This window comes from Panthera tigris, chromosome E1, assembly GCF_018350195.1.
Source record: "Panthera tigris isolate Pti1 chromosome E1, P.tigris_Pti1_mat1.1, whole genome shotgun sequence".
Classification (NCBI taxonomy): domain Eukaryota; kingdom Metazoa; phylum Chordata; class Mammalia; order Carnivora; family Felidae; genus Panthera; species Panthera tigris.
The window spans coordinates 13,508,374-13,526,503 of record NC_056673.1 but is presented as its reverse complement, the minus strand read 5'-3'; the positions used below and the strand labels follow the sequence as shown (position 1 = coordinate 13,526,503).

At 42.7% G+C, this 18,130-nt stretch overlaps 1 protein-coding gene and 1 pseudogene across 1 annotated transcript; one reads left to right on the top strand and one right to left on the bottom strand.

The window, feature by feature from the left end:
• Positions 1 to 1,655: 1,655 nt before the first annotated feature.
• LOC102961171 (olfactory receptor 139) lies at positions 1,656 to 2,603 on the top strand. The gene has a single exon (XM_007076231.3). The coding sequence runs from the start codon at positions 1,656 to 1,658 to the stop codon at positions 2,601 to 2,603; it is 948 nt and encodes a 315-aa protein (XP_007076293.1).
• Positions 2,604 to 7,921: 5,318 nt separating this feature from the next.
• Positions 7,922 to 8,133, bottom strand: LOC122233914 (annotated as a pseudogene).
• Positions 8,134 to 18,130: the final 9,997 nt, after the last annotated feature.

The following is an 18,130-nucleotide window of genomic DNA, read 5'->3' as shown; positions in this document are numbered from 1 at the left end:
GGTTATGATCTCGCGGTTTGTGAGTTCGAGCCCCACGTTGGGCTCTGTGCTGACAGCTCAGAGCCTGGGGCCTGCTTTGGATTCTGTGTCTCCCTCTCTCTCTGCCCCTCCCCTGCTCACCGCTCTCTCTCTCACTCTCTCTCTTTCTCTCTCAAAAATAAATAAACATTAAAAAAATGTTTTTAAAAACTGGGGTGCATAAGGAAGATTTCTTTGAGATGATGGGACAATGACCCAGGACTGAGCCTTGAAGGATGGAGTCTTGATGTGTGAAAGAGAAAGAAAGTTCTAGTTAGAAGGGAGCACTAGCACAGTCCTGGACAAAGGGTGGCCTAGCAGAGGCAAGAGTCAAGCAGAAGGAGGCCCCAAAGCTACCTTTCCAGAGCCACTGATGCAGTCACATGAAAGAACTTTTGACTTCATGGCTTCACTCCTCAGTTGTCCAAGGATTTGTTAGGTAAACGGAACTTCCACTATGTGCAATAGAGTAGAAGCTGGCTAAATGTTCCCTGGGACTTCAGCTGCCCTATTTTCCCTTGGCAAATCTCCTGATCTCCCATCCCACCCCCTACAAAATCATCATTCTTCCCCATATCTCTTAATAGCAACTCCAGTAGTTCAGGCCAAGAATTTTGGAATCATCCCTGTACTTCTCTTTCTCTCACACTTCATGCCTGGTCTGTTAGTTCCACTGTCAAAATATATGCAGAATCTACTACCTTCAACAAATAGACAACTATTGAATAAAAGGAAGGATGGATGGATGGATGGGATCTTGACTTCTTTCAATAGCTGTAGTGATACCAAGACCTGAAGACTTAGGAAAACCTTTCTTCTCTGTAGCACACAATGTCATTTATAAAGCCTCAGTAACAATACACCCAAGTTCTGTGAGAGGCAGTACAGGTGTCGACTTAGGGAGTCAGACAGTCCTGAGTTTGAGACCCTACTTTACAGCCCCGGACTACTTATTTAACCTTTAAAAACCCCAGGGTCCGGATTACACCGATATAATAGCAGTTACCCCACAGAGCTCTGTGAAAATTAAATAAGAAAATAACTATGAAGTTCTTAGCACAATTCTCAGAGTTTATGCTTTCAAAATGTTGTCAGCGCTTTCTTAAGTCACCTTCGTGTCCTTCCGTATTTAGCGTCCGAGTGCTTCTGTACTTTGGTCTGCTCCTTGCTCCTCTCTTTGTTCACTCTCCCTTTGCATCTCTTCTTGATTTTGTGAGATCTTGTCCTCCTACCCTTCTTTACATTGTTCCTACTCTCCTATATTGTGCTTTCTAGAACCTCATATATTCATCTATTCACTGAGCTAGTCAGAACTGCTATTCAGCACTACACACGGACACAACCTTAATAGCTGTTAAAATGCTGGTAAATAGTCAGTGTCCCGGGCCCCAGAGTAGTTTCCTCTGCCCCAGCCCCTTCCCTAGGATCCCCTGGATCTCAGCCTGAAACAGCAATTAAAGGTCCATGTCTGGCATCGTGGGGCCCTCCAGGAGACTGCTTAAGCTCTAGGCTGGTAGGTGCCCACGCCATATTACCCCAGCATCCAGTAGCCACAGATTAGGTGCCTACTGTGTGTCTCTTTCCTTCTCTGGCAGGTTCAGGTCTTCTCCCACTACAGAGCTCAGCAGCAGCAGCCTATGGAGCCAGGCGCCTGGGGGAACAGGACAACTGTCACTGAGTTCATCCTTCTTGGCCTGACCGAAAACGTAAGACTGAAACCCATCCTTTTTGTCGTCTTCCTCTTTGCCTATGTACTCACCGTAGGGGGCAACTTCAGCATCCTGGCTGCCATCTTTGTGGAGCCCAAACTCCACACTCCCATGTACTACTTCTTGGGGAACCTATCTCTGCTGGACATTGGATGCATCACTGTCACTGTCCCTCCAATGCTAGCATGTCTCCTGCCCCCCCAGTGCAGAGTCCCCTACGCTGCCTGCGTTTCACAGCTCTTCTTCTTCCACCTCCTGGCCGGTGTGGACTGTCACCTCCTGACAGCCATGGCCTATGACCGCTACCTGGCCATCTGCCAGCCCCTCACCTACAGCACCCGCATGCGCCGTGAAGTCCGGGGTGCCCTGGTGGCCATTTGCTGCACTGTCTCCTTTATCAATGCTCTGACTCACACGGTGGCTCTGTCCGTGCTTGACTTCTGCGGCCCTAATGTGGTCAACCACTTCTACTGCGACCTCCCACCCCTTTTCCGGCTCTCCTGCTCCAGTATCCACCTCAATGGGCAGCTGCTTTTTGTGGGGGCCACTTTCATGGGGGTGTTCCCCATGATCCTCATCTCAGTGTCTTACGCCCACGTCACAGCTGCGGTGCTACGAATCCGTTCAGCAGAGGGGAGGAAGAAGGCCTTCTCCACGTGTGGCTCCCACCTCACCGTGGTCTGTATCTTTTATGGAACTGGCTTCTTCAGTTACATGCGTCTGGGCTCAGTGTCAGCCTCAGACAAAGACAAAGGGATTGGGATCCTCAATACTATCCTCAGCCCCATGTTGAACCCACTCATCTATAGCCTCCGGAACCCTGATGTGCAGGGCGCCCTGAAAAGGGTGCTGATGGGGAAGCGGCCTCCTGAATGAGAAGGCAGGGCGTCAAAATACCCCTCCCTCCTAGAGCACCCCCTGACTTTCCCATGCTGAAGGCATGATGTCGGTCACAGGTGTCTTCAGGGGTGGGTTGAGGGATGGGAGGAAAGTAGATAGTATGGACCAGAGTAGAGGATGGTTTATCTTGGATTGGGGAGAAAAGTAAAGCTGGTAGGAGATGGATTAAAGTCAGGTGGGAAAAAATTATAATGTGGGTCAGGAAATGGGACACAAATCAACTTTTTTTTTTTTAATTTTTTTTAACGTTTATTTATTTTTGAGACAGAGAGAGACAGAGCATGAACAGGAGAGGGGCAGAGAGAGAGGGAAACACAGAATCCGAAGCAGGCTCCAGGCTCCGAGCTGTCAGCACAGAGCCCGACGCGGGGCTCGAACTCACGGACCGTGAGATCGTAACCTGAGCCGAAGTCGGCCGCTCAACCGACTGAGCCACCCAGGCGCCCCTCAACTATTTTTTTAAGTTCAGTGAGTGTTCAGTTGAAATATATTTAAAATGCTAATAAAAGCAAAATGTTTGTACCCTCCACTCACCTTTTAAGACAAAATATATTCGTACCAGAGCAGGGGGTGTGGTTTTTAGAAGATTCTTCTTCAGGAAATAAACCCAGGACTGTGTCATTAAATTGAGGTTTGACATAGCCTAGGAGGGGGCATTGGGACCTGTCCGAACACCCCGCCAGCATCTTCTTCAGAGCAACGTTGCCACATGCGGGCTCCGCAAACCAGTGTCCCCATCCTGAGTAATCGTTAGTGGGAACACCACATTTTCATGTCCGTGTGCGAACTGACTCTCACAGCTCCTGCACCAAAAATGTGAGGACAGAGCATGTTTCAGGAGAAGGAGCACTCAGAATAGTAAGGCGCCCCTCTCAGAGTCCAACAAACTCATCCTGATACGAAATTGTAGGACACAGCTGGGGCAACTTTTGGTGAAATGAAGGTACTATGCACATTTTTAGGCCAAAAAAGAAGGATGAGGGGGGCAATATTAGGAAGATACTGGATATAAAAGAAAAAAAAACCACTGTTTTTGATGAAATAAAGGCAATCACTGAGTTTGCCATAAAAGAGCAACACTTTCCTAACCGTGTGAACTGAGAGAATCCTGCCCGCAGCTACAGCCAAAGAAGTGTCTCCTTCCTGCAGAGAATTAGCAAGAGAACATTTAGTTAGCAAAGCTGAGCACAGAGCACCAGGGTGTGAAATCCCGTAACACCCAGAAACCAGGATCCACTTAACTTAGAGCACGCGACAGGGGAGGGGTAATAATAAACAAGTCATCATGTGCTATGACAAAGTGGTTGTCTTTAATTCATGTTCTGAAGTGCATGGTGTTTTTAGGCCTGCCTTTAGATATTGTGAATTTTGTTATTTAGCCTAACTAGGTGTGATCATGTTTCACAAAGCCATTTCTTCCCCAGGGAAATCTGAACTGTATAGTTTTTAACTCTGCTATGCAAATATGAGCAATTCATGTTTCATGTAAATCATTTTAATAAAAAGCCTCTTTTTGTTTAAAAAGAAATGTGAATGTATTGACATGACAAGGTGTATAGTATCTATTGCTAAATTTGGAAAGTGACGATAATGTGATATGTGTGTGGGGGCAGAGGGGGTGAGTAGGCAAAAAATCCCGGACAACAACCCCCGAGCTTAGACAGTGCTTCCCTCTGTGGAGGAGGGTAGGGCTGTGGGGAGTGGAGAAGCACTTCAGCTTTTATTTTGCGTATTTTTATTTGAATTTTTCACTGGGTTCTGTAATTTAAACAACGACGACAAAAAATAAATTGTAAGAAATGCTAATGGTGACAATGCGGAGTTGGGAGGGTAGGGTGAATGGACTGTAGTGTTTTATCTCCGGCCTTCAAAGTGTCCTCTGTCATCCTCATCTTTGAGAAAAATAGTAAGTTGGCTTGTCCATCCAACAGAAGGCCATTGGGTTCACCTGGTCAAGATTTGGATGCCTGGGAGAGACATAAGCCAAACGATCCCTATCCTAGGAGAATACTCTTGGTGGGCCCTTCCTCCCTCCTCCATGCCCTTCCTGGCCCTGACCATTTGAACTGTACCCTCCATTCCACACCAATGTAATTCTACTCAGAAGTAGTGACTAATCTTGGTGGGGACCCATTTTGACCTTTCCTAGTTCCCTGTGCTGCAGACAAAGGTTCCCCTGGCACCGAAAGACAACTTCTAACCATATCACCACCCTGACTTCAGAGAGCCCGTATCCAAAGAAATATGTTACAGATGTCATCGGTTACTTTGTAAACTTTTGAGGACGTCCGGGACCCATCTGTCAAGCTCAGCAGATGTCATTTTATACATATTGGGCATCTACATATGAGTAGTGGAAGATGCTCTCATATGCATCCCAATCATGCCTCCTTCTCCATCAAGAGGCTTAACCATTTGTCCATCACAGAGAGAGGCACTCTTAGGACTCAAGAAAATTATAAAAGTAGTAGGTTTTCTCTTTTATTCTATTAGCACACAACAGTATTTACGGAACACTTTGAAATCTATTCTCATTTGAATATTGTAACTGCATAGTTGAGTGTCACCCACAACCAGGGCCAGGATTGCAGAGTAAGAAGGCCAGCGTCTATTATCCTCACTTTGCAGATTAAAAAAAAACAAAGGTACAGATGTGCTAAGTGATTTTCCAGAGGCCGTAGACAGACTTAGTAGGTAGGGCAGCCTCCAACTGCCAACTCCTGATGCAGTATTTTTGCCTCCCTCCCAACCTGCTTCTAATAAATCACCAAAGAATTCAAAACTAAACGGTGATAATGACTCTAGGTGCAGCGAGTCTCAGAAATGGGAAAGGCAGCGTAGTTGAGTGGAGAGAGCTTTAGACAGGACATGTGGAGACCTGGGTTCGAATCCAGCCTCTTTTACTTTAGGCTACATGAATTTTAGGAGCATCAATTCCTTTCATCTGTAATTAGTCCCTTCCAAATATCTTGGCTTTTTTCACTCACCTACCATATGATAAATACTCAGACCCACATAGGTTGCCAAAGGCTGAGGGAAAATAAGGGACCATGGGCAATTAAATGGACAAGGATAAGGTTGAAAACAGGGTACAAGCCCAGGAACAATTAATTGATGGGCAGTGGACCTGTGGTGTGTAAAATCGGTTCTTGGTCTTCAGCAACTGGAGAGGTAGTAGCAGTGGGCCAGGCAGAGGCACGAAGGCCTGAGAGCTAATAATGATTGAAACAGGAAGAAGAGAGCCTGGAAAGGAATCTTGGAACATGAGCTAGATAATATGTCACCTGTTTTCAGAGTTTTTTATGTTTGAGCGACCTGGTTAGATGATGCTCTCAGGGCCTAAAAGAATTCCGACCTTATATTTGGTATGGACAGGTAGCTGTCCAGGGTAACATTCGGGGAAGAGAAAATAAAGCAAGCATCTTCTATGTGCCAGGCAGCAAGGTGAGAAGCCCATGCTCCTAGTTAAATTAAATACGCTGTGGTCAAGTTAGGAGACCCGGCTTCCGGGCCAACACTGCTACGAGCTAGCTGTGTGACAATGGGCAGGCCACTTCCTCTCTGCGGGCCCCACTTTTCTCATCTATGCATAGGGCATCATAACATGTGCTTCAAATGATTATTCGGAGCATTCAATGAATTGAAATACAGAATTATTGAGTTGACAAGTGCAGCGTGAAGGTGATGTGAACATTCCATCGGGTTCAAGTAGAAGGCATTGCCAGATTTCTAGTGTTTGTGTCCTCTCTCTACTATGGACCAAAGCAGGGATTTTCCCCGCAAAAATGCTGGCTTTCCCAGCCAGTGCTAGGCCCTTTGTACTGCACTGGCCTTCAGCTCCCTTGAATGAGCTGGTGAAGGACTCAGTCCTGTAGAAGCTGCTGCCCTGCACCCCTCCCCCCCACACCACGGGAGGGAGCATGATGAATCTCTTGGGCCCCCAGACACCTCAGTATCTTTTGGTCTATTCACAAGAGGCAGCTAATTGATAAACTTTGCTAACTTCCCCAGCCTCCGCAGGACCTCAGGAGTCCCACCCACCCAGGAACTGCTCTAATGAAGGTTTCCCGCCGAGACAGCCAGGGTCAGGATTGGGGAATGTAGTCCTTCCAAGATCCACAAACAGAATCTTCTAATTAGCTCCCAAATGAAAGTTCAGGATAACGCAGCCTAGGGGGTAAGGGAAGGTGGGATTTGCTGATTGTCTTCTGCATCTCTGCTAATAAGGCCAGAGGGAAGGGATGCCCAGAGAAGACTTCCTTTCTTTTTGGTCCTTAAGTCAGAAAGAAACTAGACCTCAGGGAGGACAGCGGAGGAGGCCAATTAGTGACGGGTGGTTGCAATAGTGTCGTTAGTAAGACTCATTAGCAAAGCTGTGAGTAGAGGGAGGATGCGTTCAAACGGAGAATGCCTGGTCAGGGGTCTCAGCCTCCCTGCAAACACCGGCCTCCCATTTCTCCACTTTCTGTCTGATTTTCAGCATTTTGTTCTCCCACCTTCTCACATCCAGAACTCTGTGTTCTCCCTCCCCTCCCAGGACAGCCTGGTTGTTTTCAATCCCATATTAAGAAGCACACCTGCTTCATTGTAAGGGTGCATCATTTTATAACTGCACCAGGATTTCCTTGATCAAACTCCTGCCTCGACCGTTCAGGTTGCTTCCAGTTTTTCACTCTTAAAGGCAGGGCTTTGATATGTCTTTGCACAGCCGTTTCCTTGAACGGACCATATGCGTGTATGTATGTATATTCAACACTTTTATGAATATTGACAAATTATCAATAGGCAGATTGTACCATTTGGCTTTTCTACCAATTCAGTGCAACAGGGCTAATTCCCTGGTCCTCACCAACCCTAGGTATTACCATTTACAAAAATGTTTTTACAACATGATAAGTGAATCACTATTTCCCATTACTGTTTTACTTTGCATTTCTTTGTGAAGGACGCTGAGCCTTTCTTCTTACATTAACACAAGTGTTAGCTGTTTTTCATATATGCTGCCAATATTTCCCTTATTTACATTTGTCTCTTATTAATGCTATTGGTGTTTTTGACTTTTAACATTTTCTGTAGCCAAGCATATATTTTACTTTATGATTTCTGTCTTTGCTGTCACACTTGAAATTATTTTCCCCATCTCAAGTTTATGTAAATATTCATCTATATTTTCTAATGCTTATTTTAGGATTTTATTTTTTACATTTTATGTTTTACATTTGGACATCTCAAATTCATTTTCGTACATGATGTGACATAGTGATACAACTTTATTTTTTTAATTCTATAGCTTAGGTCCCAAGACTGTTCCCAATAATTTGAAGTACCTCCTTTTGTCAAACATCAAATGCTTTGGTACACTGTTGCCTGCTTCTGGAATTTCTACTGTGTTACTCCATTCTGTCTGTACCACAATGTTTCAACCACTATAGCTTTAGTTTTCAATTAGCAATAATCGCGCCTCGGATAAACCTCATTGGCTACGATACTGCCACTGCGCAAAGCTTAACCACTATAGCTTTAGAATACACGTTCATTCATAGCTCATTTTAGAAATCACATATTCGCGTCACATTCTCGTTGATCTCTTTCCTCCCAAGTGGACTTGATTAGTCTTGCATGTTTAGCATAGAATCATTTTTCTGATTGGAACATTCTACCATGGAAATTTGCATTGGAATGTGTAAAATTTATAGATGGTTTGGGGAGAATTGACAGCTTTACCATATATCTTTCCAGATAGGGACATGGTATATGGTCTATCAATTTATTCAAGTATTGCCTCTAAAGAAGAGCTCTGAAGTCTTTTAAAAATGAGCACTTCCACCTTTCTAATATTTCTTTTTTAAAAGCTTATTTCTTTAGGGGCGACTGGGTGGCTCAGTCGGTTAAGCGTCGGACTTCGGCTCAGGTCATGATCTCACGGTTCGTGGGTTCGAGCCCTCCATTAGGGTCTTTGTTGACAGCTCAGAGCCTGGAGCCTGCTTTGAATTCTGTGTCTCCTTCTCTCTCTGCCCCTCCCCCACTCACTCTATCTGTGTCTCAAAAATAAATAAACATTAAAAACATTTTTTAAGCTTATTTCTTTATTTTAAGAGAGAGAGCGTACAAGCAGGGGAGAGGCAGAGAGAGAGGGAGAGAGAGAAAATCCCAAGCAGGCTCCGTGAAGTGCAGAGCCCCATGCAGGGCCGAACCCATGAATTGCAAGATCATGAACTGAGCGGAAACCACGAGTCGGCCACTTAACGGACTGAGCCACCAGGCGCCCCTCTGTTAAGTTTATTTCTAAATAAATAAGAGTTTTGTTACTATTATGAAGTAAATGCTTTAATATAAGATATGAATAGTTTAGGACTCTTACTACATCTTGTTAAACTATTTACCAACAGGAAAGTGACAGGGTATCCATTTGGACATGATCCATGTCTATTTCATCATACCATCACAAATATTACTTTTTTTATCATTTCTAATCTTAGACGCAAAAATATATGATAATTTTACTTTGCTTTTTCTGCTTCCTAGTAAAACAGTAATTTCTTCTGTTAACCATGTTTGCATTTTTCTCTTTTATAAATTGCCTTTCAGTTCTTGGCTTATTTATCTAAGGAGATGTCAGTGTTTTCACTTCATTTTTTCTTTTTCTTTTTTTTTAGTTTGTTTGGTATGAATTTCTAATAGATCTTTAAAGAGTAAATATATTAGCCTTTTCGTATTTTCTGCAAATATTTCTCCAAGTATTATTTGCCTAATTTTAATTTGAGTGACTTTTTACATAAAATTTTTTAAATGTTCAAGTAGTCACATCTTTTGACCTTTTCCTTTGAGCCTTGTTGCATCCTGTGTGTTCCTAGAATGTCTGCCATTGTTGACAGTTATGATAAATATTTGCTTCTTTGTTCCCCTGTATTTTTTCAATTTTGAGTTTTGTGTTTAACTCCTAAGCCTCTCCTACATTGGTTTGGCCACATTGTGTACTGTATGCATCCAAGAGGTCTTTTTTTTCAAATGAACAATCAATGCCTCAACATAGTGTTAAATATTTTATTGAGTCCTCTATTGCCTCAATAATTTATGCTTAATTTATGCCTGATAATTACTGCTTAATTTATGTACACATCAAATTATTAAAACTCCAAAAATGTGTTTATGGTCTGTGTCTTCCATTCTGTCCATTGTCTATTTCTATATAAGTATCAGTGTGTTTTTTTCAGTCTCAAGACAATTTTTATGACCAAGACACCAGATCCTAAAAGGAAATTTTTACAGTAGAAATGTCACTTCTTTAATGTATACACATTTCCACATCAATTATATTTTTAAAATAATTTGGAGGCTTAAAAATGATTCTATTAAAATGTTCTTTGATATCTTTTCAGTATGTTTTTATTATTGTTAATAACAGTCCCTATTTATTTTCATGTATTTAACAACTAGCCAGAGACTAACTAGGCTTATACATACATTTTGTTACTTAATCCTTGCAATAAATTTGTCCCATGAGACAAATGTTAGAATTTTCATTTTACAGATGAAGACAGCCGCAGGGGGAAAATTCTGACAGAAAAATATTCTGTAACATTTTCTTTTTTTTTTTTTTCAGTTCGTTTAAGGGTATATCACCTGGCTTCTCTCAACCCCCCAACTGATCTTACTAGTGCCCTCAAGACAGTAACATGCTGCCTTTCCTGCCACACCTCCTAAATTAGATCAGGGACCAGATCAGCCAGCTGGCCAGAGTTCCCCATGCAACTTCTTTCACAACTGGTGAAAAGCAAACACACTGCCCATCCTGCTGAAATATGCAAAGCCCTCCGGTGTATTTCCAGTGGAAATTAAAAAAAAATTAATGTTTATTTATCTTTGAGAGAGAGAGAGAGAGAAAGAGAGCATGAGCCAGGTAAGGGCAGATAGGGAGGGAGACACAGAATCTGAGGCAGGCTCCAGGTTCCAAGCTGTCAGCACAGAGCTTATGTGGGGCTTGAACACACGAACCGTGAGATTATGGCCTGAGCCAAAGCTGGATGCTTAACCAACTGTGCCACCCACCCACCCCATCCAGTAGAAAAATTTTAAACTCTCCTTGCCAGTGCTGATCAAACTTTGATCAATATTTTGTGACATGCATATGGAAATAAAGACATGTAACCAGTCTTGACATCAATCAGGTATTAGTCAACTGAATATAGCAGGTGAAGTGGGCTAAAATTCTAAAACCGAACAATTCACAGCATAGTGGTTTTCAGTGAGAATAAGTGTATTTTTTTTGTTGTTGAGTATCTAAATTTTAAACATTTCTGAAGGGATGTGCAAGCCAGGAAAAGAATAATATTTAAAGCTGCTTAAAATAACTAGTATTATTTCATACTGTTTCAGAGGGTCAAGTATTTAGGAGTATGTTAACTGGGTGGTTCTGGCCCAGGGTCTTTCATGAGGTTGTAGTCAAACCGGTTGGCATGGCAAGCCTCTGAAGACTTGACTGGGACTGGAAGTTTCCGTTCATCACCATGTGGTCCTCTCCATAAGGATGCTCTTGCCATGGCTTCTGCCAGAGAGAGTGATGAGAGAAGGAGAGTGAGAGAGACAGAGAGGGAACACCAAAAGATGGAAGCCACATCCCTTGGAAGGGATTCCCATTACTTGTGCAATATTCTTTGTTAGAAGTGAGTCATCAAGTCCAGCCCATCTCTAGGGGTTGGAAATTAAGTTCTACTTCTTGAGAGGAGGGGCATCAAAGAATTAATGGAAATATCAGAAAAGAATAACTTCCATACACATTTTGACAAAACTTAAAAACCATAGCCATATAGCTCCCTCTCTGCCCCTCCCCCACTTGTGCTCTGTCTCTCTCTCTCTCTCAAAAATAAATTAACATTAAAAAATTATTTTAAGGGAGTTCCGGAAGATGGCGGCGTAGGAGGACGCGGGGCTCACAGCGCGTCCTGCCGATCACTTAGATTCCACCTACACCTGCCTAAAGAACCCAGAAAACCGCCAGAGGATTAGCAGAAGGGAGTCTCCGGAGTCAAGCGCAGACGAGAGGCCCACGGAAGAGGGTAGGAAGGGCGGCGAGGCGGTGCGCGCTCCACGGACTGGCGGGAGGGAGCCGGGGCGGAGGGGCGGCTCGCCGGCCAAGCAGAGCCCCCGAGTCAGGCTGGCAAAAGCGGAGGGGCCGGACACACTGTGTTCCGACAGCAAGCGCGACTTAGCGTCTGGGAGGTCATCAGTGAACAGCTCTGCTCGGAAAGCGGGAAGGCTGGAGGACAAAGGGAGGGAGAGCTGCTGAGCCCCCGGACGGCAGAGCTCAGCTTGGCGGGGAACAAAGGCGCCAGCGCCATCTCCCCCGCCCATCCCCCAGCCAAAATCCCAAAGGGAACCAGTTCCTGCCAGGGAACTTGCTCGCTCCGCGCAAACACCCAACTCTGTGCTTCTGCGGAGCCAAACCTCCGGCAGCGGATCTGACTCCCTCCCGCTGCCACAGGGCTCCTCCTGAAGTCGATCACCTAAGGAGAAGCGAGCTAAGCCTGCCCCTCCACCCCCCGTGCACCTTGCCTACCCACCCCAGCTAATACGCCAGATCCCCAGCAACACAAGCCTGGCAGTGTGCAAGTAGCCCAGACGGGACATGCCACCCCACAGTGAATCCCGCCCCTAGGAGAGGGGAAGAGAAGGCACACACCAGTCTGACTGTGGCCCCAGCAGTGGGCTGGGGGCAGACATCGGGTCGGACTGCGGCCCCGCCCACTGACTCCAGTTATACACCACAGCACAGGGGAAGTGCACTGCAGGTCCTCACCCCGCCAGGGACTCTCCAAAATGACCAAACGGAAGAATTCCCCTCAGAAGAATCTCCAGGAAATAACAACAGCTAATGAACTGATCAAAAAGGATTTAAATAATATAACAGAAAGTGAATTTAGAATAATAGTCATAAAATTAATCGCTGGGCTTGAAAACAGTATACAGGACAGCAGAGAATCTCTTGCCATAAAGATCCAGGGACTAAGGAACAGTCACGAGGAGTTGAAAAACGCTTTAAACGAAATGCAAAACAAAATGGAAACCACAATGGCTCGGCTTGAAGAGGCAGAGGAGAGAATAGGTGAACTAGAAGATAAAGTTATGGAGAAAGAGGAAGCTGAAAGAAAGAGAGATAAAAAAATCCAGGAGTATGAGGGGAAAATTAGAGAACTAAGTGATACACTAAAAAAAAATAATATACGCATAATTGGTATCCCAGAGGAGGAAGAGAGAGGGAAAGGTGCTGAAGGGGTACTTGAACCAATTATAGCTGAGAACTTCCCTGAACTGGGGAAGGAAAAAGGCATTGAAATCCAAGAGGCACAGAGAACTCCCTTCAGACGTAACTTGAATCGATCTTCTGCACGACATATCATAGTGAAACTGGCAAAATACAAGGATAAAGAGAAAATTCTGAAAGCAGCAAGGGATAAACGTGCCCTCACATATAAAGGGAGACCTATAAGACTCGTGACTGATCTCTCCTTTGAAACTTGGCAGGCCAGAAAGGCTTGGCACGATATCTACAGTGTGCTAAACAGAAAAAATATGCAGCCGAGAATCCTTTATCCAGCAAGTCTGTCATTTAGAATAGAAGGAGAGATAAAGGTCTTCCCAAACAAACAAAAACTGAAGGAATTTGTCACCACGAAACCAGCCCTACAAGAGATCCTAAGGGGGATCCTGTGAGACAAAGTACCAGAGACATCACTACAAGCATAAAACATACAGACATCACAATGACTCTAAACCCATATCTTTCTATAATAACACTGAATGTAAATGGATTAAATGCACCAACTAAAAGACATAGGGTATCAGAATGGATAAAAAAACAAGACCCATCTATTTGCTGTCTACAAGAGACTCATCTTAGATCTGAGGACACCTTTAGATTGAGAGTGAGGGGATGGAGAACTATTTATCATGCTCCTGGAAGCCAAAAGAAAGCTGGAGTAGCCATACTTATATCAGACAAACTAGACTTTAAATTAAAGGCTGTAACAAGAGATGAAGAAGGACATTATATAATAATCACAGGGTCTATCCACCAGGAAGAGCTAACTATTATAAATGTCTATGCGCCAAATACCTGAGCCCCCAGATATATAAAACAATTACTCATAAACATAAGCAACCTTATTGATAAGAATGTGGTCATTGCAGGGGACTTTAACACCCCACTTACAGAAATGGATAGATCATCTAGACACACAGTCAATAAAGAAACAAGGGCCCTGAATGATACATTGGATCAGATGGACTTGACAGATATATTTAGAACTCTGCATCCCAAAGCAACAGAATATACTTTCTTCTCGAGTGCACATGGAACATTCTCCAAGATAGATCATATACTGGGTCACAAAACAGCCCTTCATAAGTTTACAAGAATTGAAATTATACCATGCATACTTTCAGACCACAATGCTATGAAGCTTGAAATCAACCACAGGAAAAAGTCTGGAAAACCTCCAAAAGCATGGAGGTTAAAGAACACCCTACTAACGAATGAGTGGGTCAACCAGGCAATTAGAGAAGAAATTAAAATATATATGGAAACAAACGAAAATGAAAATACAACAATCCAAACGCTTTGGGATGCAGCGAAGGCAGTCCTGAGAGGAAAATACATTGCAATCCAGGCCTATCTCAAGAAACAAGAAAAATCCCAAATACAAAATCTAACAGCACACCTAAAGGAAATAGAAGCAGAACAGCAAAGGCAGCCTAAACCCAGCAGAAGAAGAGAAATAATAAAGATCAGAGCAGAAATAAACAATATAGAATCTAAAAAAACTGTAGAGCAGATCAACGAAACCAAGAGTTGGTTTTTTGAAAAAATAAACAAAATTGACAAACCTCTAGCCAGGCTTCTCAAAAAGAAAAGGGAGATGACCCAAATAGATAAAATCATGAATGAAAATGGAATGATTACAACCAATCCCTCAGAGATACAAACAATTATCAGGGAATACTATGAAAAATTATATGCCAGCAAATTGGACAACCTGGAAGAAATGGACAAATTTCTAAACACCCACACTCTTCCAAAACTCAATCAGGAGGAAATAGAAAGCTTGAACAGACCCATAACCAGCGAAGAAATTGAATCGGTTATCAAAAATCTCCCAACAAATAAGAGTCCAGGACCAGATGGCTTCCCAGGGGAGTTCTACCAGACATTTAAAGCAGAGATAATACCTATCCTTCTCAAGCTATTCCAAGAAATAGAAAGGGAAGGAAAACTTCCAGACTCATTCTATGAAGCCAGTATTACTTTGATTCCTAAACCAGACAGAGACCCAGTAAAAAAAGAGAACTACAGGCCAATATCCCTGATGAATATGGATGCAAAAATTCTTAATAAGATACTAGCAAATCGAATTCAACAGCATATAAAAAGAATTATTCACCATGATCAAGTGGGATTCATTCCTGGGATGCAGGGCTGGTTCAACATTCGCAAATCGATCAACGTGATACATCACATTAACAAAAAAAAAGAGAAGAACCATATGATCCTGTCAATCGATGCAGAAAAGGCCTTTGACAAAATCCAGCACCCTTTCTTAATAAAAACCCTTGAGAAAGTCGGGATAGAAGGAACATACTTAAAGATCATAAAGGCCATTTATGAAAAGCCCACAGCTAACATCATCCTCAACGGGGAAAAACTGAGAGCTTTTTCCCTGAGATCAGGAACACGACAGGGATGCCCACTGTCACCGCTGTTGTTTAATATAGTGCTGGAAGTTCTAGCATCAACAATCAGACAACAAAAGGAAATCAAAGGCATCAAAATTGGCAAAGATGAAGTCAAGCTTTCGCTTTTTGCAGATGACATGATATTATACATGGAAAATCCGATAGACTCCACCAAAAGTCTGCTAGAACTGATACATGAATTCAGCAAAGTTGCAGGATACAAAATCAATGTGCAGAAATCAGTTGCATTCTTATACACTAACAATGAAGCAACAGAAAGACAAATGAAGAAACGGATCCCATTCACAATTGCACCAAGAAGCATAAAATATCTAGGAATAAATCTAACCAAAGATGTAAAAGATCTGTATGCTGAAAACTATAGAAAGCTTATGCAGGTAATTGAAGAAGATATAAAGAAATGGAAAGACATTCCCTGCTCATGGATTGGAAGAATAAATATTGTCAAAATGTCAATACTACCCAAAGCTATCTACACATTCAATGCAATCCCAATCAAAATTGCACCAGCATTCTTCTCGAAACCAGAACAAGCAATCCTAAAATTCATATGGAACCACAAAAGGCCCCGAATAGCCAAAGTAATTTTGAAGAAGAAGACCAAAGCAGGAGGCATCACAATCCCAGACTTTAGCCTCTACTACAAAGCTGTCATCATCAAGACAGCATGGTATTGGCATAAAAACAGACACATAGACCAATGGAATAGAATAGAAACCCCAGAACTAGACCCACAAACGTATGGCCAACTCATCTTTGACAAAGCAGGAAAGAACATCCAATGGAAAAAAGACAGTCTCTTTAACAAATGGTGCTGGGAGAACTGGACAGCAACATGCAGAAGGTTGAAACTAGACCACTTTCTCACACCATTCACAAAAATAAACTCAAAATGGATAAAGGACCTGAATGTGAGACAGGAAACCATCAAAACCTTAGAGGAGAAAGCAGGAAAAGACCTCTCTGACCTCAGCCGTAGCAATCTCTTACTCGACACATCCCCAAAGGCAAGGGAATTAAAAGCAAAAGTGAATTACTGGGACCTTATGAAGATAAAAAGCTTCTGCACAGCAAAGGAAACAACCAACAAAACTAAAAGGCAACCAACGGAATGGGAAAAGATATTTGCAAATGACACATCGGACAAAGGGCTAGTATCCAAAATCTATAAAGAGCTCATCAAACTCCACACCCGAAAAACAAATAACCCAGTGAAGAAATGGGCAGAAAACATGAATAGACACTTCTCTAAAGAAGACATCCGGATGGCCAACAGGCACATGAAAAGATGTTCAACGTCGCTCCTTATCAGGGAAATACAAATCAAAACCACACTCAGATACCACCTCACGCCAGTCAGAGTGGCCAAAATGAAGAAATCAGGAGACTATAGATGCTGGAGAGGATGTGGAGAAACAGGAACCCTCTTGCACTGTTGGTGGGAATGCAAATTGGTGCAGCCGCTCTGGAAAGCAGTGTGGAGGTTCCTCAGAAAATTAAAAATAGACCTACCCTATGACCCAGCAATAGCACTGCTAGGAATTTATCCAAGGGATACAGGAGTATTGATGCATAGGGGCACCTGTACCCCAATGTTTATAGCGGCACTCTCAACAATAGCCAAATTATGGAAAGAGCCTAAATGTCCATCAACTGATGAATGGATAAAGAAATTGTGGTTTATATACACAATGGAATACTACGTGGCAATGAGAAAAAATGAAATATGGCCTTTTGTAGCAACATGGATGGAACTGGAGAGTGTGATGCTAAGTGAAATAAGCCATACAGAGAAAGACAGATACCATATGGTTTCACTCTTATGTGGATCCTGAGAAACATAACAGAAACCCATGGGGGAGGGGAAGGAAAAAAAAAAAAAAAAAAAAAAAGGTTAGAGTGGGAGAGAGCCAAAGCATAAGAGACTGTTAAAAACTGAGAACAAACTGAGGGTTGATGGGGGGTGGGAGGGAGGGCAGGGTGGGTGATGGGTATTGAGGAGGGCACCTTTTGGGATGAGCACTGGGTGTTGTATGGAAACCAATTTGACAGTAAATTTCATATATTAAAAAATTAAAAAAAATAAAAAATAAAATAAAAAAATTATTTTAAAACACACACACAGACAAAAAAAAAACAAACAAAAAACCATAGCCACATAAACTTCTTCTGTCTTTAAGGAATGTAATTAGTGGTGTTCAGCTACAGTGGAAGAAACATGAAATAAAAGAGAATTTTATTATCTGCTGGTAGCATCTTGAATGACCTTTTTTTTTCTTTATCCATTTCTATATTTTCTAATAATCTTATGATAAGCATTGGTCAGCATAATAAAAGACAAAAAAGCTAAAAAAAAGAGAGAGAATTTTATTTTACTGAGTCAAGGTATGTTCAATGCAGGTGCTAAATCCATTAATGGTACCCAAGGGAGAGAGACATGCAATTTTTATTCAATAAAAATCCACTCTATACTCCACAAGAAATAAAACTGGAATAAATACATAGAGAATATCAATTTGAAAATGTATCAAGTATTAGACTGTCTGGGAGCCCAGACTGTGCTCACACTGGAAATTCCTCTTAACTCTTCCCCCTTCTAGACTGGACAGAGTTTTCCACAAGATCAAGAATTTGTGTATTATTTCTTGAAACTCCCCCAGAACTTGGGGCGCCTGGGTGGCACCATTGGTTGAGCGTCCAGCTTCGGTTCGTGTCATGATCTTGCGGTCCGTGAGTTCCAGCCCCGCGTTGGG

Coding starts and splice junctions, on each gene's coding strand:
- LOC102961171 (XM_007076231.3), top strand. CDS start 1,656: ATGGAGCCAGGCGCCTGGGGGAACAGGACAACTGTCACTGAGTTCATC.